This window comes from Podospora pseudopauciseta, chromosome 1 (assembly GCF_035222475.1).
Source record: "Podospora pseudopauciseta strain CBS 411.78 chromosome 1, whole genome shotgun sequence".
Classification (NCBI taxonomy): domain Eukaryota; kingdom Fungi; phylum Ascomycota; class Sordariomycetes; order Sordariales; family Podosporaceae; genus Podospora; species Podospora pseudopauciseta.
The window spans coordinates 2,698,391-2,715,798 of NC_085892.1; the positions used below are offsets into that span (position 1 = coordinate 2,698,391).

A 17,408-nucleotide genomic window follows, 5' to 3' on the forward strand; every position below is an offset into this window, starting at 1 on the left:
GCAGGTAGGAAAGCCCCTTTCCCAGCACCAAGGCTCGTCTGTGTACATGTCTCGATTTACGTGATACCGCAACGTGAGGGGTTGGGATGCACCACATGCGGTGATACAGATCGGGGGGGAAAGTCAGGGTCGATCCCTTCGTGCAGGTAAGTCAGCTGTCCAAGGTTGGTGGGATGGGATTCTCATCATACGAGGCTGCGTCCAGATAGATAGATCTCTCCCTCGGATGTCCAATGAAGGACGACTATGGCACTTGGTAATTTTGCTGGGGGGGGTTTTGTGCTGTGATGTCGCCGCCAGTATCCTGAACCAAGTGAGAAGAATATTCTCAGTGACAAATGTGATGACACTGGATTGTGATACTGTGAGGAGGGAATGTTCACATCAGATTGGATATTGGAATTGTCATTCTGCCATGGCTAATCTCCATGGGAATCTTTCGGGGCAGTAGACTCACAGAACAGTTCCAAGTGGCAGTGCTTGGGTCACCTGCTTCTGATCTGAGGGGGAAGCCAGTTCCACGAACACGGTGGTATCCGTACGTACTGGAGCCTCTCTCAGGTTTGAGGATATATATTCGCGGCAAGGTTACCAGCGAAATCGGGATCAGACTGAGCGTAATCCCAACACCATGGTGCGGATTTGTTTCTCTTTAGGATTGATCTCGGGGACAATAAACCGCTCAAGCTTTTCGCCATGTGGTAATACTTATATTACAGAATGAAGGATCACAGTGAGTACAATGACATCGACCAAGAACCATCAGTCCTTTTTTGCGATATTTGTCCCACCGATTTCAGATTAGTGGTTGTCATGGCAGCGAACCCCCTATTCGTTCCAAGAACTTAAAAGAGGGTTAGGGTAGTTGTACACACAGCACAGCTTCACTTTTTACCGATAAGATAAGGAATTTCATCCCACCTTTGAGCTGCACACCAGCGCGCGCAATTGGATCGATTCGCCAGCCAGCCAAAAGGTTATTTTTCCTCTCTGGTAGCAAACCTTCCTCCTTCTTGATCAGCCCGCCGACTGATCGCACCAGCTAGCTAGCTAGTCGATGGCTTTCAGGCCACTCAGCCACCACTCACGGGTCCTGTCTCGACTGCTGCCAACCGTTTCCGTTCCCGCTGTTGCAAGAGTTACCGCCGCTGCCCCCACTACTACTACATTTGCGATCAGGACGTCGAACCCCCTTCGAACGATGGCTTCGACGGCGGCAGAGGTTGCCATGCCACCAACCGAACCAGCTTTCACCATTCAAGAAACCACATCTCCCGCCAATGCTGTCGGGCGCACCCCCGAAGAAGCCGCCGCGGCAGAGAACACAGTACAATGGTGCATCTCCTCCCTTCCCGAAGAGGTCCTCGCAAGGAGGGTGCCCATCCCCCCCAACGGCGTCGACTACAGAGGCAAGATTGTTCTCGCGCCAATGGTACGATCGGGGGAGCTGCCGGCCAGGTTGCTGGCGCTCAAGTACGGGGCTGATTTAGTATGGGGTATGTTCCCTCTCCCTTCCTTTCTTTACATTTCTTTGCTAACAAGGTGTGATTGATAAAACAGGCCCAGAAACAGTCGACCACTCCCTCATCGGCACCACCCGGCGAACCAACCCCCGAACCTCCTGCATCGAATGGACCCGCCCCCCTCCCAAGCCCACAACAAAGCTGGTTACGACGAGAACGTCATCTTCCGGCTTGACCCAATAAGGGAAAAGGGAAAGCTGGTCTTCCAGATTGGAACCTCTGACCCGGATAGAGCGCTCGCGGCGGCGAGGCTGGTGGCGGGGGATGTGGCTGGGATAGACGTCAACGCCGGCTGTCCAAAGCCTTTCTCTACCTCGGGCGGGATGGGCGCTGCGCTGTTGCAGACGCCGGATAAGCTTGTTGCCATCCTGGAGAATCTGACGAGGCATATCATCCCCGAGTTTGGGATTGGGGTCTCGGTGAAGATTAGATTGCTGGAGACACCGGAGAAGACGGAGGCGTTGGTTAGGAGGTTGGTGGGGACGGGGATCACGGGGTTGACGATCCACTGCCGGACTACGCCTATGCGACCGAGGGAACGGGCGATAAGGGGGCAGTTGAGGATGATTGGATACATCTGTCGCGAGGCGGGGGTGGCGTGCGTGGTGAATGGGGATGTGGCGGACAGGCGGGATGGGTATAAGCTCATGGAGGAGTTCAGGGTGGACGGGGCGATGATTGCGACGGCGGCGGAGAAGAATCCGAATGTGTTTTTGAAGGAGGGGGAGGAGAAGACAACGTGGGAGCAATATGCGAGGGAGCTGGTGAGGTTTGCGATGGAGGTGGAGAATAAGATGAGTAATACCAAGTTTACGCTCAGTCAGATTGTGCCGGGGCGGGAGCCGGTTTATAAGACCATGTGCGCGCAGGGGAAGAGTTATGAGGAGTTGGTTAAGGTGATGGGGTTTGAGGAGATGGTGGAGATGGCGAGGAGGACGGATGAGGTGTTGAGGTTGGGGGAGTGGGCGCCAAAGAAGGAGGGCAAGGGGAAGAAGGGGCAGCAGCAGCAGGTGAAGGGGAAGAATGAGAAGAAGAGGAAGAGTGAGGATGAGGTTGATGGGGCAAAGGAGGTCAAGAAAGAGAAGGTGGTGGTGGTTGCTGAGCCAGTTGCCCAACAGGACGGGCCTGCTCTTGCTCAGGCAGCGTAAACTGAGTTGGTTGTGATTTGGAGATGGATATACCCCTTGTATTATATTTGAGTTATGGGCGAGCATGGTTGGTAGATGTACAAAATAGACGGGCAGGCAGCATATGGAAAGGAAAATATAGATACGGTTTAGCGTTTGGTCTCTTGTCTCGTGGAGATGGACAAATCCACGGACTTTGAACAGTAACCAAACCGATGAACAAATTATGAACTTTCCGCAATGGTTTCCATATTCACATCACACAACCCCATATGTATTCCCTTTCATCCCATCATGATTATGCATCCCCACCCCCACGCTAAACCCTCCTCCCCTGCGCCAACAACTCCGACACCTTCGGCGGCAACACCAATGCACTCCTGTCATTCCTCCTGTAAAAGTCCACCAGCGCCACCGCCGTCTTCTCAGGCAAGTCCTCATGAATAAAGTGCCCCGCCTCAGGAAACACCTGGAGAGCATATTTCCCTATTTTTGTTTCTGTCAGCAACCATCACCTCTCATTTCTCACGTATAGAAAGGTAAAACACACCCTGCATCTGCCCAATAGTCAACTCGGTATCCAACCTATCCGTCCCCGCCAAAAGCAACATCTTCCCCGCCCCCTTCCCCAACCCCGTCGCCCCTTGCCCCAAAAACTTCTTGCTCAATCCCACAAACCACCCTTGCCAAAACGGCTGGGTAGAACTAAGATCCGTCCGCCATTTCCACGGTTTTGACACCTTCGTTGAGGGTGGCTGTTGCTGTGGTTGTGTGGTTGTGGTGGTGGTATCGACTAATAGAGCAGGGACACTAACCCTCGCACTGACGCTATTTCTTATTGTTCGTGACCTAACATGCCATTCGATGCCTTCCTTTAATGAATGAAACCCCTGTGGCCGGGTGCTGAGGTATGTCTGCATTGACTGCAAGGCGTCTAGGGCTGAGCCTTCGACAACATCGAGTACTGCGTATCCCAGTAGGGAAACTGAAGGGGGAAGAAGGGGTTGGTAGGCGAGTTCGGTGACGACGGCTCCGCCTAGAGAATGGCCTACTAGGATGAGAGGGGGGATGTCAGGCCAGGACATGGCTTTGGCCGTGAGGAGGATTGCATTGCAGAGGTCTTGGGATAGAGTACCGAGGGAGAGGTTGGTTGGTTCGTTGGGGCTGGGGGTGGTGATGGTTGTTAGGCCGTGGCCGCGGGCGTCGAGGGAGAGGATGCCGGCTGAGGGGAGACGTTTGCGAATTTCAGAGCCGAGGACGGCGAAGGAGAGGGCGGAGGAGCCGGCGCCGTGGTGGGTTACGAAGAGGGGACCGCCGGTGGATGGTTTGGCTCCTGGTGCTGGGTTGTTGGTGGTTGAAGGGGTAGGGGGATCAGGGGAGGTGAGGTAGACGTGGTAGGTTATGGTCCCGTCTGTTGAGAGGAGGGAGAGTTCACGTTCAAAGTAGGTTGTCCAGGGGATTGGGTCTAGGGACGAGCGGGTTGGAACTCTGAGGAGGGTGTTAGTTAGAAGTTGATATCAGAATCGGTGAGTTAGGGTGAACATACCCTTGTGGCCTTGCAAACAGAGCTCTACCCGGTGATGGGATTACTGTGCCTGTTGATGAGACTGAAGATGCTGACGAGGAGTCGTCATCTTGTGGGTGGTTTGGGATAGATGAGAGAGATCCAAACTGGTCTTCATCTTCTTCATCCAGCTCATTGAAGTCGGGAAGACCAACAGGTGGCTGTAATGTCGTTGCTGGGATTGGCATTGCCGTGGTCCCCATGGCTTGGCTTGGTGCGTAGGCGTGCGCTTGCATCGTGTTGGAAAGTCTTGCTTTTGCCCACTTCTTCTGCAACTCGCTCATGATCTGCCTCTTCCCAGACGTTGATACAAGCCTTGCTCCCCTTACACCTCCTCCTTCCTGGTGGGATTTCCCTTGTATTCTTTTTTCTCGGCCGGGGCTTTGATGGTTCACGATGAATGGCGCCAAGCAAAAAAAGAATGTCAAATCTCAGTGGTACAGACCGTCAGCAAGAATAGAAGTAGTCAATTTGATATCACACGACTCGATGTATCGTGTGACAGGCCGAGTTGGTCGTTGGTGTGGTTGCTTGATGATTGATCATTAGGTGCTGTTCATACAATTGGGAGAGTGAGGTCATTGGTTGTCAGCGCCCAAAGTTTGCGCACTGTGGTGCCCCTCAGGCATGTGTGGGCAACCCCGTACCAAAGGCCCTCGTTTACAGTGCCAAAAGATTATGGAGTTACTGTCCTAGATGTGATCTCTTGATTCTTCAAATTTGAAGCTGCACAACATCTTTCCAACACCCCAATCAAGTGTCTTTCGCCTCTATTTGTACACTTGACATTTCTTGTGTTCTTACTCAAGTCTTTTTCTGGAGAATGACGGTGTTACTCGATGGCTTTGTGGAACTTGACCCAACTTTAAGGAAGAACATTTCGACTTTGAAGTTGGCCAACCGAAGTCGGTACCACCTACCCAAGCAGCGTTCAAGTCGATGCATTAATGCATGAATGATGGCTGTGCACGGGACAGGCGATCCCCTCTCTGGGTGCCCAGGGTTTCCCACTTCGGATGAAGTCATATCGTTGGCTGAGATGTCAAAGTCTGATGCACTTTGCATTCGAGAATTCCTGCACTTTTGATGTTCGCTGCGGGGTCAAGGGGTCAGGGGGGATCTCGGGGAGTACAGGCTATGATGCACAATACTTTTGTCGGGAGAAAGTAAGCAAAGGATTCTTTTTCCACGTGTTGAAACAAGCTGACCGTCTTGGGAATGCCTCTGGAGGTAGTTGTCAAGGGCAGACAACATGCCAGTTCACGAAGACATATGCCGTCCCAGGAATACCGCAGGGCTGTCGAATCTGCCACGCGCTTCCGTCAATATAAAGTCTTGAACACTACACTACCAGGACATGACAGCGGGTGTTGACATCAGTTCTTTTCGCCCACTTCAAAGTTTCATGCATCGTAAAAATGTACCAGAGACGCTATCGCTAAACCAACTTTCGGACCCCCACAGCCAATCGGTAGCCAATTGCCCGCCGCAGAGCCGCCCAAGAGGTTGCAAAGCACTGTGCAGGGGTCTTCCACCCAGCGCCCCTTTGCCGCTAAGGTTTCAGATGGCCTCCAGGTCCTCGACCCGCACCCTCGGTTCTCCCCGTTCGCTCCCCCTCTTCGCCTCCTCCACAGCCCGTCGTCGAGGCCCAGGAGACCTCCAGAGTCAATCGACTGGTCAAGGGATCGCCGAAATGCTCGGGTGTTCGTGACGAGGCCAATAGAACTTGACACCTGCCAGCAGGATGCAGTCCCATTCGACAACAGAACCTGTCAAGAATTTGCCCTGAAGCTAGGGATTGCTTATGTCTGTTTTTTTTTGCCCATCGCCAGGGCAGCTTTCTCCAGTCCCGTTTCAGATACCCGCTGGGTCCCGTCTCCTTCATGTCTGCCCCCCCTGTTGATCCATTTTGATCCCTATCAACAAGCCGTCTCTCGCTTTTCCCTCTTTCTGGCCTTCTTTCGTTTCCCCATTTCTGGCTTTTTGGGCCAACAACCGTATATCGACACTTGTGTTGAAAACAGCTTCACTTTCACAGTTCTCCCTCCTCGAGGGGCAACTTGTTTGCCCTCTTTCTTTCTTTTCTCCTCACCATCTTTTCATTCTTTCCAGGTTGATCCTTGGCCAGTTATTTTGAATGCCTCTCTTTTAGACTACCACGATTTTCACTTCTTCGATTCTTAACTTATTCCGGACCGGTTTCGAGGAATTTACATATCAAACCCTATTGACTAGATCTCAGACGTGAAGGGGACGATATATCGAAGAAGGGAGAAGCAGTTGCGAACTGGACATTCAGCAAAACTAGAAGGGCGGATAAGGAAGATATACCGACGACAGAGCACTCGCTGCACACGATTTTTCATTCGATCATTTACACCAACATTTCATTAAACGACTTGAAAAGAAAAAGGGGAAATGATGAAGACGTGGATTTTTAGGACAGGTTTGGCCGGTTTGGCTCTGGCGAATGGAGTACTCGGCGCGGATATTCTCGAGACAGTAGGATTCAGCAACTGCAACGGCACTGCTGCAGTTTCGGTACAAAGGGTCAACATCAAGTACAACAACGAGGACAAATCAGTAACCTTCGATGTGGCCGGCTCGAGCTCGCAGATTCAGAATGTCACAGCCGTCTTGAACGTCACGGCTTACGGTCAGAACATCTACTCGAACGCTTTCGATCCATGCGATGCCGCCACCTTTGTTGACCAGTTGTGCCCCGTTCCCGCGGGCACTTTTTCCGCCAAGGGCACGCAAAAGATTCCCGAGGAGTTTGCCAACTTGGTTCCAGCTATCGCGTTTCAGATTCCCGATATTGCGGCCATGGCTACGTTGCAGCTTCAGTCCAAGGAGTCCGGTGAGAGGGTAGCGTGTCTGGAGGCTCAGGTGAGCAACGGCAAGACTGCCGTTGTCCCTGCCGTTTCCTACGTTGCTGCTGGTGTTGCTGGGGCTGCTTTGATCATGAGCGGCATCTCTGCTGCTGGAGCGGCCTTCTCAGGTGCCAGTGCTGCGGCAAGCGGTGCCAGTGCTGGTGGTATGGGGACTATCAGCCCCAGCTTCACTGAGGTCTTTGGCTGGTTTCAGGGCATGGCCATGAACGGTATGATGTCGGTCAACTACCCCAACGTTTACCGAAGCTTCTCTCAGAACTTCGGCTTCTCGACCGGTCTCGTGCCCTGGACACAGATGCAGCTTTCCATCGATCAGTTCCGCAACATGACTGGAGGCAACTTGACAGAAGACAGCGTCGAGTTCTTGAGAGGTGCTACTTTGGTGTACCCGGATGGTTCGTCCTCGACACCTTCCGGCTCGGCTCTCGTGAAGAGGGCATTCGACAACTTTGTTCACCTTGCCAGACGTCAGATCGAGGGTATCGAGACCAGCGTCAACACCACCGAGCCCGGTGTTGTGCCCGAAGGTGGTGCTCCCACCGAGACTATCCGCGTGGCTGTCACCGGCATGCAAGCCTACGTCCAGGAGCTCTCCGTCCCCAAGTCCAACACCTTCATGACTGTACTCCTCATTGTGGCTCTTGTCATCGCCGTCATCGTTGTGGGCGTCCTCCTCGTCAAGATCATTCTCGAGTTCTGGGCTCTCTTCGGCAGCTTCCCAAAGTCATTATCTGGCTTCCGCAAGCATTACTGGGGCTCCATTGGCCGCGCCATCACTCACTTGATTCTTCTGCTCTATGGCGTGTGGGTTCTGTACTGCGTCTTTCAATTTACCAACGGAGACTCCTGGGCGGCCAAGACCCTGGCTGGTATCACCCTCTTCCTCTTCACCGGCATTCTTGCCTTTTTCTCCTTCAACATCTGGCGCACAGCCCGGAGACTCAAGAAGCAGGAGGGCGACGTTGCAGGGTTGTACGACGACAAGAGCATCTGGGTCAAGTACAGCTTGTTCTACGAGTCCTATCGCAAGGGCTGCTGGTGGATTTTCGTGCCCACCATCATTTACATGTTTGCCAAGGGTTTCGCTCTGGCTGCCACTGACGGCAATGGCATGGTGCAGACGTCTGCCCAGCTCATCATCGAGGGCGTCATGCTCATCGTTCTGATCTGGAGTCGCCCCTACGAGCGCAAGTCGAGCAACGTGATCAACATCACCATTCAGGTTGTCCGCGTTCTCTCGGTTGTCTGCATCTTTGTCTTTGTTGAGCAATTTGGCATCGCCCAAACCACCCAGACTGTGGCCGGTGTCGTCTTGATCGCTGTGCAGTCTGCTCTGACGGGCATCCTCGCCATTCTGATTGCCTGGAACGCGATCAGTGCCTGCTGCAAGAAGAACCCGCACAGACAAAGAAGAAAGGAGATGGGTATGTCATTTCTTATTTACCCCTCTCAGGATCGAGTTCTTGCTAACATGGCTCCCCAGAAAAAATGCAACGCGACACCCTCACCCCACTGGATGCGCGCAACTCTCTCCTTCTCGACCGTGAGAAGACGGCGCAGTCTGATCTTACCGACTCCTTCTCCCTGCTCAAGACGGGTGCTCCCCTGGGCACTGTTGACATGAAGCAGTCCCTGACTCGTCCCGTGTCTTCGGCTTCGTCAAGATACACGCCGCCCCCTACCCAGCCGCAACATACCCGTGATGGTAGCAATGATAGCTCCTACTTCCGCAGCAACAACCGGGAAAGCAGGCAGCCAAGGCTACCAATCTCAGTCAATGGTACGGTGTACCATTCGCACCCCAACCCATACGGAGGAGGTGCTATGGGGTATGGAGGTGGAGGCCACGGGCCAGGAGGGGGGTATGGATATCGGGGATGATCTGAGTGACGCGAAATGTGGCCGAAAACAAGTTTGTTTGTTGAGAACTAGAACTGGAGGATGTAAGGGTGGATGAGATGACGACAACCTACTACCAATGCCTTGTATTTTTATTTTATCATCTTCTTGATTTATTGTTTTTGAAACGATATCTCTCATTATTTGCTAGCCTAGCATTCATAGCTATACCCGATATGTAAATCACCATCATTAAACACTATTCACCAGGCTTCCAAAAAGACTGTTGAGGTACTGTTATTGAAAATTGTCAGGTTACCCCATTGCTTCAGGTTACTTGGCTTGCGGTCAAATCATCTTATCTCCTACCGTGTACAATACCCGGAAGCAGGCAGGCTTTCCTTTGAGATACTGTGCCTCGTCCACCAACGAAAGTGCTATCTACCTACCCGTCATTCATCAAGATCTGGCCAGAACACCACCAAACGTAGTCTTACGTTATAAGCGTGGATCAATGCCCTCGCGCATGCCCGTCTCCCCGTCCACGCCTCCATTACATGTCGGTGTTATTATCATGCCATTCATGTCCCCTGTCTATCGCCGACATCTCCAACAAACCGTTCTGACAGGGAGAAAAAAGCATGGCTCACCACGCATATCACGTCACACGACGTATCTCCCGACCGCATTTTCCACCTTTCCCTCTTGCCCGGCCCAGCCCCCCCAGACACAGCCTAGAACCTTACAGCCCCCCCCCTCTCCTTGATAGGTAGGTATACCAAAAGCCGTCATCCCGAAGAGACAACCGAACCAACCCGTAGAGGGTTACCGAGTTCATTAACCGCCCGTCAGCCAACCATTCAGCCCATCAGACCAACTTGACGTCTGACAACAACCAAGATTTCCCTTTTCCATCCCAAAAAAAGGTTCTAGACCTTCACAGACCGCCCGCAACCACCCACCCCCCTTGCAGCTGCATGACAGTAGAAAAAATCCAAACATGCAGATCGAAAAATCCCATGGTCATCGAATACGGGATTTGTGATGTTTTCTTGATTGACTTGTCAACTTCCCATACATAATCAAGATAGCTATTTCCTCATTCGTAACCCATTGCCAGACATCACCTTTTTTCTTATCCCATAGCTCTGAACATGCTAGAAAAGTAAAATCGCAAATCTCGATCCCCTTTTCCCCCCTTATGATGTGTTTTGAAAGATTCTGGACTCAACAGTGACGTCGTCATATACACAAACCAACCTACCACCATCACACAATCGAGCAAGAAAAGGCAACCAACCAACCCTCACACAACAGCTTCACTCATCATTCTGTTATCATCCATCTCCCAAACGTACCTATCCCATCACACAGACGCACAAACACTCAACATCTGTCCCACACAAAACTTCCATCATTCATGTCCCCCCCCCAAGCCGAACCCATCACTTGTCAATGAGTGACGATGATATCAGAACTCTTATATCACCAAAAACCAACTAATAAACCAGTTTATACAAGTCGTAGATACCTATCCGTTCTACCTATCCAACCGTTTTACCTTCTCATCAAAACTCATCCATCCCCCCCTCCCAGAAAAGTCAATGACGCGCTCTGCGGGGCAAGCATAAGACATACCAAGGGGCAACCTACCACGGAGACAGGTCCGCAAAAAACACAATCATCGAGATCTTCTTTCTCCCACCCACCCCTCGCTTAACCCTACCTACCTCCAGCAGATATGTCCCGTCAAGCGGAATAAAACCGAAACTCCATGAACCCCCCTATCCGGACGGAGCCCATCTCTCGTTCAAGATCGACAAAACCTGCAAGTCCGATATTGACACGAATAGTGGGTCCTCCCCTCCCTCCCGTCGCGAAGAGGGTGGGAGGGATCATGAATATGTCCTTGAAAAGCAGGATATTGTACGCCCATAAGCCTGATGTACAAGCCAATAGAAAACACATGACGAATTGTCCCAGTTTCATTAACATTGCCCTTTTTGTTCTGGAAAAGAAAATGAGATGTATGTACAAAATTGTCATCGCTGTGTACGGGTCCCATCTCAAAAATGCCGTACTTGAGATACCCAGTCGAATAAAATCCCAAATACATGGTAATATATAGTGGTCCAAATTAGCAGGTGCGTGTTGCCCGCCACATGCCACCCAAGGGTATAATGCAACCAATATAAACCAAAAAAGAAACGTCTCAACAGCGAGAGGTGACCCCTTTTCTATTGGGCTCGACGGTTGACAATCTCGCCGGCTTGCAGTAACGCGCTCATACCGTCGAGTCTGGCGGCATCTGGGTTCCCAGCTTGGGGATGGGGATGTCTGGACTGTCGAGGATGAGCTGGTGCTTGAGCTGATGCTAGCGAGGGGTAACCCACGCTGGAGGAATGTGCGGTTACTGGCGGTTGCGAAAGGACGGGCCTGGCATAACCTTTGGCATTGGCATCCATGTCAGTATTTTTCCGATCTTTGGATGGATGGGAGGCGCACCATTAATTGCTGGCAAAGTACCGGCACCACTGGGGTATGGGCCACCCTGAAAGATATGTGGCGGTCGTTGCTGTAGGGGGTACTGTTGGTGTTGCTGCTGGCTGAGATCGAAATGGTCTGGTTTCGATGTCAGCAGCGCGTGTATTGGCAGCTGGCCATCGACTGGCGTTCTTGGCTGGCCAAAAGGCGAGCCCGAGGATGTGCTCCCAGACGTCGACTGCTCGCTCTTGAGGGTTGGTGGCCGGCTATCGCCACCCTCGATGCGGCCTGGGTGGCCGTTTGGGCTTGGTAGAGGCTCGCGCGGGAACCGATACCCATTCATCTCGACCGAGTGCATTCCACCTGGAAATCTCTGACCTTCGAAAACGTCCGACAAGGATGGGAGGTGCCTCTGCATGTTGGGTGGCTCGTCCCTCCAATTTTGGGTTCGTTGACTCGGTGCCTCCATCGAGTTGAGCGCGGGGGATCGTTCGTGGCGCTCGGTTTTGCTGATCGTGGGCGAGTGTATCGGCTCGTCTCTTGGCGAGGCGTGAGAAGCTCCAGGGGTTGTGGCAGTCGAGTACTGAGATTCGCTCATCGACACGATTGATCCAAGCCTCTGTCCCCGGCTTGCTGGGGGTTCGCTGCTTCTGCGGCTGTCCTCTTGGCTGCCGCTTCTGCTGGAGCGATGTTGATCAGTCCTTGGGGGGCTCGTGCGGTTGGAGCCTTCACCATCAGACATTTTCATCCTTTTCCCTGTATCCTTATCTAAGTAACCCGAATATCAGATCATGGTCGGAGCTGGCCCAACTGCAAATACTTGCGCAACATACCTTGAGGGGGAGAGCCATGCTTGGCTTTGAATTCTTGCAGGTACAGCATGTACTTCTTGTACTCGGGAGTTTTTTTGTACTCGGCAAGATCGCTTAGGTACCTCTCCTTGATCGCCTGCGCTTGGGACTCATAGGGCTCCTTTTCAGAAGCATTGAGGCTTTGCCAGTTCTCGCCAACAAGTTTGGCGATCTCGGTGAATGATAAATTTCGACCCTTCAGCTCCTCGCGCATCTTGTTTGAGAAGAGCACGTAAGCCGAGGGCGGCCGCTCTGGCGCATTTTCGTCAGGCTAGGTAACGTCAGCATCGTCGCTCTACCAAGGCACTTGAGCGAGTACAAACCTTGGGATGACGACGGTATTTCCGTTTGGTGACCACAAGGACACCTGCGTCCCGGGCATCTTGCCTGGAGGCATCCGGCCTCTGCGCGTCTTGAAGTCTCAGTTCTTCAATGCTTGGCTGGGTGGGCGAGACGAGAGAAGCATCCGGCGCAATGCCCCTTGTATTCGCAATCCGTCTTTGAAGTTTCTTTCCGCAAAACGTTAGCCACTTGACAAGTTTCCACCTAGATTTGGCGCCTCATACCCTTCTATGACCCAACTTCACTCCTAACGTGTCGCTATTCGCAGAGCTTCATGTCAGCATTGTCTCTCTTTAACCTTTTCTCTGTCCAAGTGTAAACATACAGATCGGACTCGGTAATATCCAAAATGGTTTCCCATGTGTCAAACCCTTGCTCGAGGAACGCATCCAAGTACTGGGCAAGGCCCAGCTCTCCAAAAACGGTCGACAGTAGTTGCGTCATTCAGCCTCGCTCGTGTACTGCTGAGGTATGGTGCTGGTTCGCGGTGTAACAGGCGTGTTTGTTTATTTGGACTCGAAGTTGTCTAGGTTCTTTCGTCCCGTGCCTTGGGCTCTCGAATCAGAGCGGGCCTGGAGAACGCGGCTCGGCTGTGTAAGCTGAAGCTATGGGACGGGGTCGTGGTGGTGCGCTCTCGGAGCTTCGGTAGGCGTGGACAAAAACAACACAGTGGACTGGAAGGGGACTGTATGTCAAGGGATGGTGGTCGAGAGGAATCGAGCTTCGCTGGCCGGTGGGTTCTTATGAGTGGGAGCCCCGAAACTCGCGATCGGGCTGTTGCTGCACGGCAAGTGTTGCTGGCTGGGGTGCTTCCCGTGGTGAAGTCTCAATGGGAATGTTAGACGGGATTCACAGCAAACATGGCATTCTTGAAGAGCAGCGGTGGCTATTGGGGGTGGGGTAGAGGTCAAGATCTCGATGACATGCTGAATTGGAGGAGAGACAGGAGCTGGTTGACGTGGGACGAAATCGGTATGGAAGTGGAAGGGTGTACAAGTGTGTCTGCTCGCTGGGAGGGCACAGGGTACTTACAGAATACAGACAGACCACGGAACCGGAGCCGGTGCAGGGAGCTCGGGGGATGCCAGGGGGTGTTTGCTCGAATGGGTTATGCCTAGTATAGAGGTACCCGTCGTCGGTGTCTCGCTGCGGAATGCTGGGCGTGGGATTAAAAAAATCGGCTTCGATCTGTGCTTGGGCCTGGACTTTGGCTGAAAAGCAGGAAATGGAGTGCGCAGGTTAATTATCTGGCGGGCAAGAGAATTGCGGTGTCAGCGACATGGGGATCAATATAGTACAAGCAGTACATATGTATGTACGTTAAAAGTCGAGGCAATCAATCCCAGTGCGTGGCTCCCAAAATTGGCTGATTTGTGGACAGCGGGTCAAGTTCCTAGGTACTCGTCTAGCCTCCTCGGGAAAGGACCGCCTGTGCTGGGTACCGCCGTACACTATGGACGTCTGAATTTTGGCGATAATTGTTACGCTGTCTTGGAGCTTCTCTTCCCTGCCAGAAAAGTACAGTTACAATCAGCACCGGATGCGAGGGCGCCATGTCTGCAGCACAGCGCCTTTCTCCACTGATGTTCGACCTCCAGCAGCAGCAACATCCAGCAGCAGCAGAAACAGCAGTTTACCACCTGTCACTGTCTAACATTCGGCTTCAGTGGCGGCCAGCAGCAGCCCGCGGTACCCTTGTGGGAGATGGCCCGATCTACGGATCATAAGTTCGGTCATGGGCATTCTTCTTCAAAGATGGCAAAGTAACACCGGTGCGATTGGTCGACAGGCTGTTTGATCGAGATCTCAACGAAAACGGCCCATGGGCGGCAGGGCAATCTCGTTGTGGTGCTCGTATTGTTGGCCATTTCGCGTTAACCGTAGTTGATATGAATGCCATGATGACGACCAACCAAAGCGACATGGCAAACTCCAAACTCAGTCGGGGCGTTGGACAACGGAAGGGCACTTGGAGGGGGAAGCGAGCAAGGGGGATCTCGATCCTAATCGACACCATGAGGCACATGAAAAAAAAAACGTACGATAATGATGGATCAGCAGGGCTCCCCACCAATCAGAAGTCGCCCGCCCGCCACTTTCCCAAGCTGGCGTGGGAGGGCCGTCACGGACTCACGGCAGGGTGGCAGGCACCACCAGCCAGTAGCAAGCAGTGATTCACAACCCGCTCAGTTGTTTCTCAGAAAGGGAACACACCCCCTTCTGGTCCCAGCTGCGACGGGACCGACGGTATGTTTTTTTCCTTCTATTCGCTGACCCGAGGTTCCTAATTGTGATCAGCTGCTACCAAAGTAAAGACACGATAGTTGGCGGAAAATACCGTTGGCCTACGAAGTAGCATACATAAACTATTCGCATGGAGGGGCATAGGGTAGATAGCCAGCAGGCACAATTATTCCTGATAATGTCAACCATCGACATTTTGCCCCGCGATCGAATCTTTTGCACATTATGCGATGCCACACCCACTCTGTATGTGTCATGTTCAAGGTTCGTAATGGGCAAAATCCGGGTCGAGTCAAAATGGGCAATGTTGACTTCTCGGAGAGAAATCCGATCTGCAAAAGGGCCTAATTGCCCTAAAAGACCCAAATGGGAGATTCCCAGTCATTGGCGCCGTTGGGAAGTGCCGTTCCAATGGGATTTCCAATTCCAGCATAGGACAATTCGGTTCGCAATCAGGCCATGGGTCGCAAGGCTTCAAGATGGCTGTCGTCTGATCGATGGTGGGGTTGATGGAGTGGCCCGCACAAGCCAACTGAGGAACAGGGAGCTCTGCAGTCCAGATTCCTGGAAATCGATCAAGGGTCTAGAACGTTTAAACGTCTCCGCCCTTCTCCTCCCAGTCCCCGCAAGTCACGTCACAAACAAGGGTCTGTTCTCGGCACGATATTTCCAGAGGAACCTGCAAGTCAACAAATTCCATCCCATCCTAACCCAACATCTTCATCTTGAGCCGAATGCGAACAACTCCGGACCATACGGAGTACATACCTACCTGCCGTCTGAACCTGCTGGATCGTGTCCCCCCTTCTGTCAAATTCAACTCCGGCACGTGGACTGTTGAGGACAAGTGCGGTTTACGAGGCTACGGCCAGCGCCCACAGACAAAAGGCAAAGCCAAGCTCCAACAACACACCTGCGCTGAGCCAAGCCTTGTGGGGAGCTGTCGCAAAAGCGCTCGACACCCAGTCATCGCCCAAAACGCCATAGCCTTGCTGCAAAAATCGTACGTTTGTCTGAGAGGAGTCTGTTGGTGTCAAGCATTTGCGGTTTCAACAGGGCACATCGGCAGCACCGACTACGGAACCGCTGTTCCAGCTGCTGCGCTATTGAACTTTGGACCATCACAAACCTCGCGGCCATTTTTCGGTGGATATCGCGGCGTCGGCCTTTGTTTCTTACCAAAACTCACTCACTCTACAATTTCCTGATATCAATACCGAACATGGCGTCGCCGAACTCCCCACCCGAGAACGGTGCCTCCGAGACGGAGCCGCCTCGGAATGAGAATTCGTCATCTTCGTCGTCGTCGTCGCCGCTCCCCTCAGCGTCGGTTGGTGAGAACTTGGCGCAGGTAAGCGATCTGTCCCACGACATATAGGCGATGCCATGCAAGCAAAGCATAGTTGCTGGGCTGGTGGAGGTGCCGGTATAGCTTTCGATACCGGCAATGCCATTCGTTCTATCTCCGTACCTTTTCCGGTATTCATACCTCGTCTCCAGCCGGACGCTTTTTGCTGACGTCCTGTCTCTTGCCGTTGCGGTCCAGGCCCTAAAAGATCTTGCTAGGTATGATGCGGCTTTCATTTCTCGGTGTTTTCTTCGAATGTTCAAGGCAACTCCCGTAGCATCCCGGCTCGGCCCTGCGTGGGCGTTGGCAAATCGCATATCCACATGGCATGAGATCTCCAGGGTCTCTTTGCCGCCTTACCCTTTACGAATAGGGTTTTAACATTGCTCCCTGCATGCCGCTCCCTTTGGCCAACATATCTGTGGTTTTCTACGTATACACCGCTCCTCAAAGAGGAGAAAGATCAGAGATTCCGGCAGCCCTGTCTGAAGTCAGCAGGACACGCTTCCGAGTCACAGCTTAGCTTTCTACGGATAGTTTCCCCTGCCCTCTGGTTGGGTAGAATGCTCAGAAGGTTCTGTCAACCGACAGCCCGACTGCAGGGAGGAAGGACCCTTCGTGCAGCGGTCTGAGATGTCCCTCGACGCTAGAATCTGCTGACCTGGCTGATCTGTTGTGGTCGGGCCCAAATACTGCATGGTCCACCCGTCGCAATGGTTGCCGTGTGAATGACGCGGCGGGCTGAGATCCGGCCCCCTTCCTACCTAGGTATCACCCTACAGGAATTTGTCCACATCCGCTCTTTACATCCGAAAAGCTTCGGCACTCCAGTCCAACTCCTGGCCACGAGGGAGGAAGAGAAACCACAGTTCAAGGACGACGAGATCAGTCTTTACTATGGCATATCGCCCGATCTGGACGGTGGTCCCGCAGAGCACAGATCGTGAACCAGATGATTGTGTTAGGTTGCAGCCCGCTGATCAACATGAAAACAAACAGGGGCGAGCAGACTGCCACGGCGTTGGAGAACGACCTGACCAAGTTAGAAAGCAAGTTGGATGAGATTTTGGCCTCGCTGGGGGTCAACATTGACGACCTGGAGGAGGGGGAGGACTCCACCAAGGCCGACAAGAAGAGCAACGGGGAGGTCGACGGCAAGAAGTGATAGACGGCATGGGTGGTAGGGACGATT

The 17,408-nt window shown here is 52.7% G+C and overlaps 5 protein-coding genes across 5 annotated transcripts; 3 read left to right on the forward strand and 2 right to left on the reverse strand.

Moving 5' to 3' along the window:
* Positions 1–1,057: 1,057 nt before the first annotated feature.
* dus2 (tRNA-dihydrouridine synthase 2) lies at positions 1,058–2,819 on the forward strand (the record flags this gene model as incomplete). Its single annotated transcript, XM_062907318.1, has 2 exons — positions 1,058–1,473; positions 1,561–2,819. 2 exons carry the CDS (start codon positions 1,058–1,060, stop codon positions 2,669–2,671), a joined length of 1,527 nt encoding a protein of 508 aa, XP_062770261.1. The 3' UTR covers positions 2,672–2,819.
* On the reverse strand, positions 1,793–4,798 carry PPE1 (Protein phosphatase methylesterase 1). The gene is made up of 3 exons (XM_062907319.1): positions 4,197–4,798; positions 3,201–4,138; positions 1,793–3,136 (listed from the first exon to the last, which is right to left on the reverse strand). The coding sequence occupies exons 1-3, from the start codon at positions 4,496–4,498 to the stop codon at positions 2,970–2,972; spliced, it is 1,407 nt and encodes a 468-aa protein (XP_062770262.1). The 5' UTR covers positions 4,499–4,798; the 3' UTR covers positions 1,793–2,969.
* A 281-nt stretch (positions 4,799–5,079) lies between these two features.
* QC763_107380 (uncharacterized protein) lies at positions 5,080–9,273 on the forward strand. Its single transcript, XM_062907320.1, has 3 exons — positions 5,080–5,380; positions 5,449–8,532; positions 8,592–9,273. Exons 2-3 carry the CDS (start codon positions 6,633–6,635, stop codon positions 8,987–8,989), a joined length of 2,298 nt encoding a protein of 765 aa, XP_062770263.1. The 5' UTR covers positions 5,080–5,380; positions 5,449–6,632; the 3' UTR covers positions 8,990–9,273.
* Positions 9,274–10,923: 1,650 nt separating this feature from the next.
* QC763_107390 (uncharacterized protein) lies at positions 10,924–13,597 on the reverse strand. The gene is made up of 6 exons (XM_062907321.1): positions 12,950–13,597; positions 12,849–12,882; positions 12,606–12,791; positions 12,265–12,553; positions 11,453–12,199; positions 10,924–11,393 (listed from the first exon to the last, which is right to left on the reverse strand). Exons 1-6 carry the CDS (start codon positions 13,066–13,068, stop codon positions 11,185–11,187), a joined length of 1,584 nt encoding a protein of 527 aa, XP_062770264.1. The 5' UTR covers positions 13,069–13,597; the 3' UTR covers positions 10,924–11,184.
* A 1,484-nt stretch (positions 13,598–15,081) lies between these two features.
* Positions 15,082–17,381, forward strand: QC763_107400 (uncharacterized protein; the record flags this gene model as incomplete). Its single annotated transcript, XM_062907322.1, has 3 exons — positions 15,082–16,219; positions 16,999–17,159; positions 17,216–17,381. The coding sequence occupies exons 1-3, from the start codon at positions 16,091–16,093 to the stop codon at positions 17,379–17,381; spliced, it is 456 nt and encodes a 151-aa protein (XP_062770265.1). The 5' UTR covers positions 15,082–16,090.
* Positions 17,382–17,408: the final 27 nt, after the last annotated feature.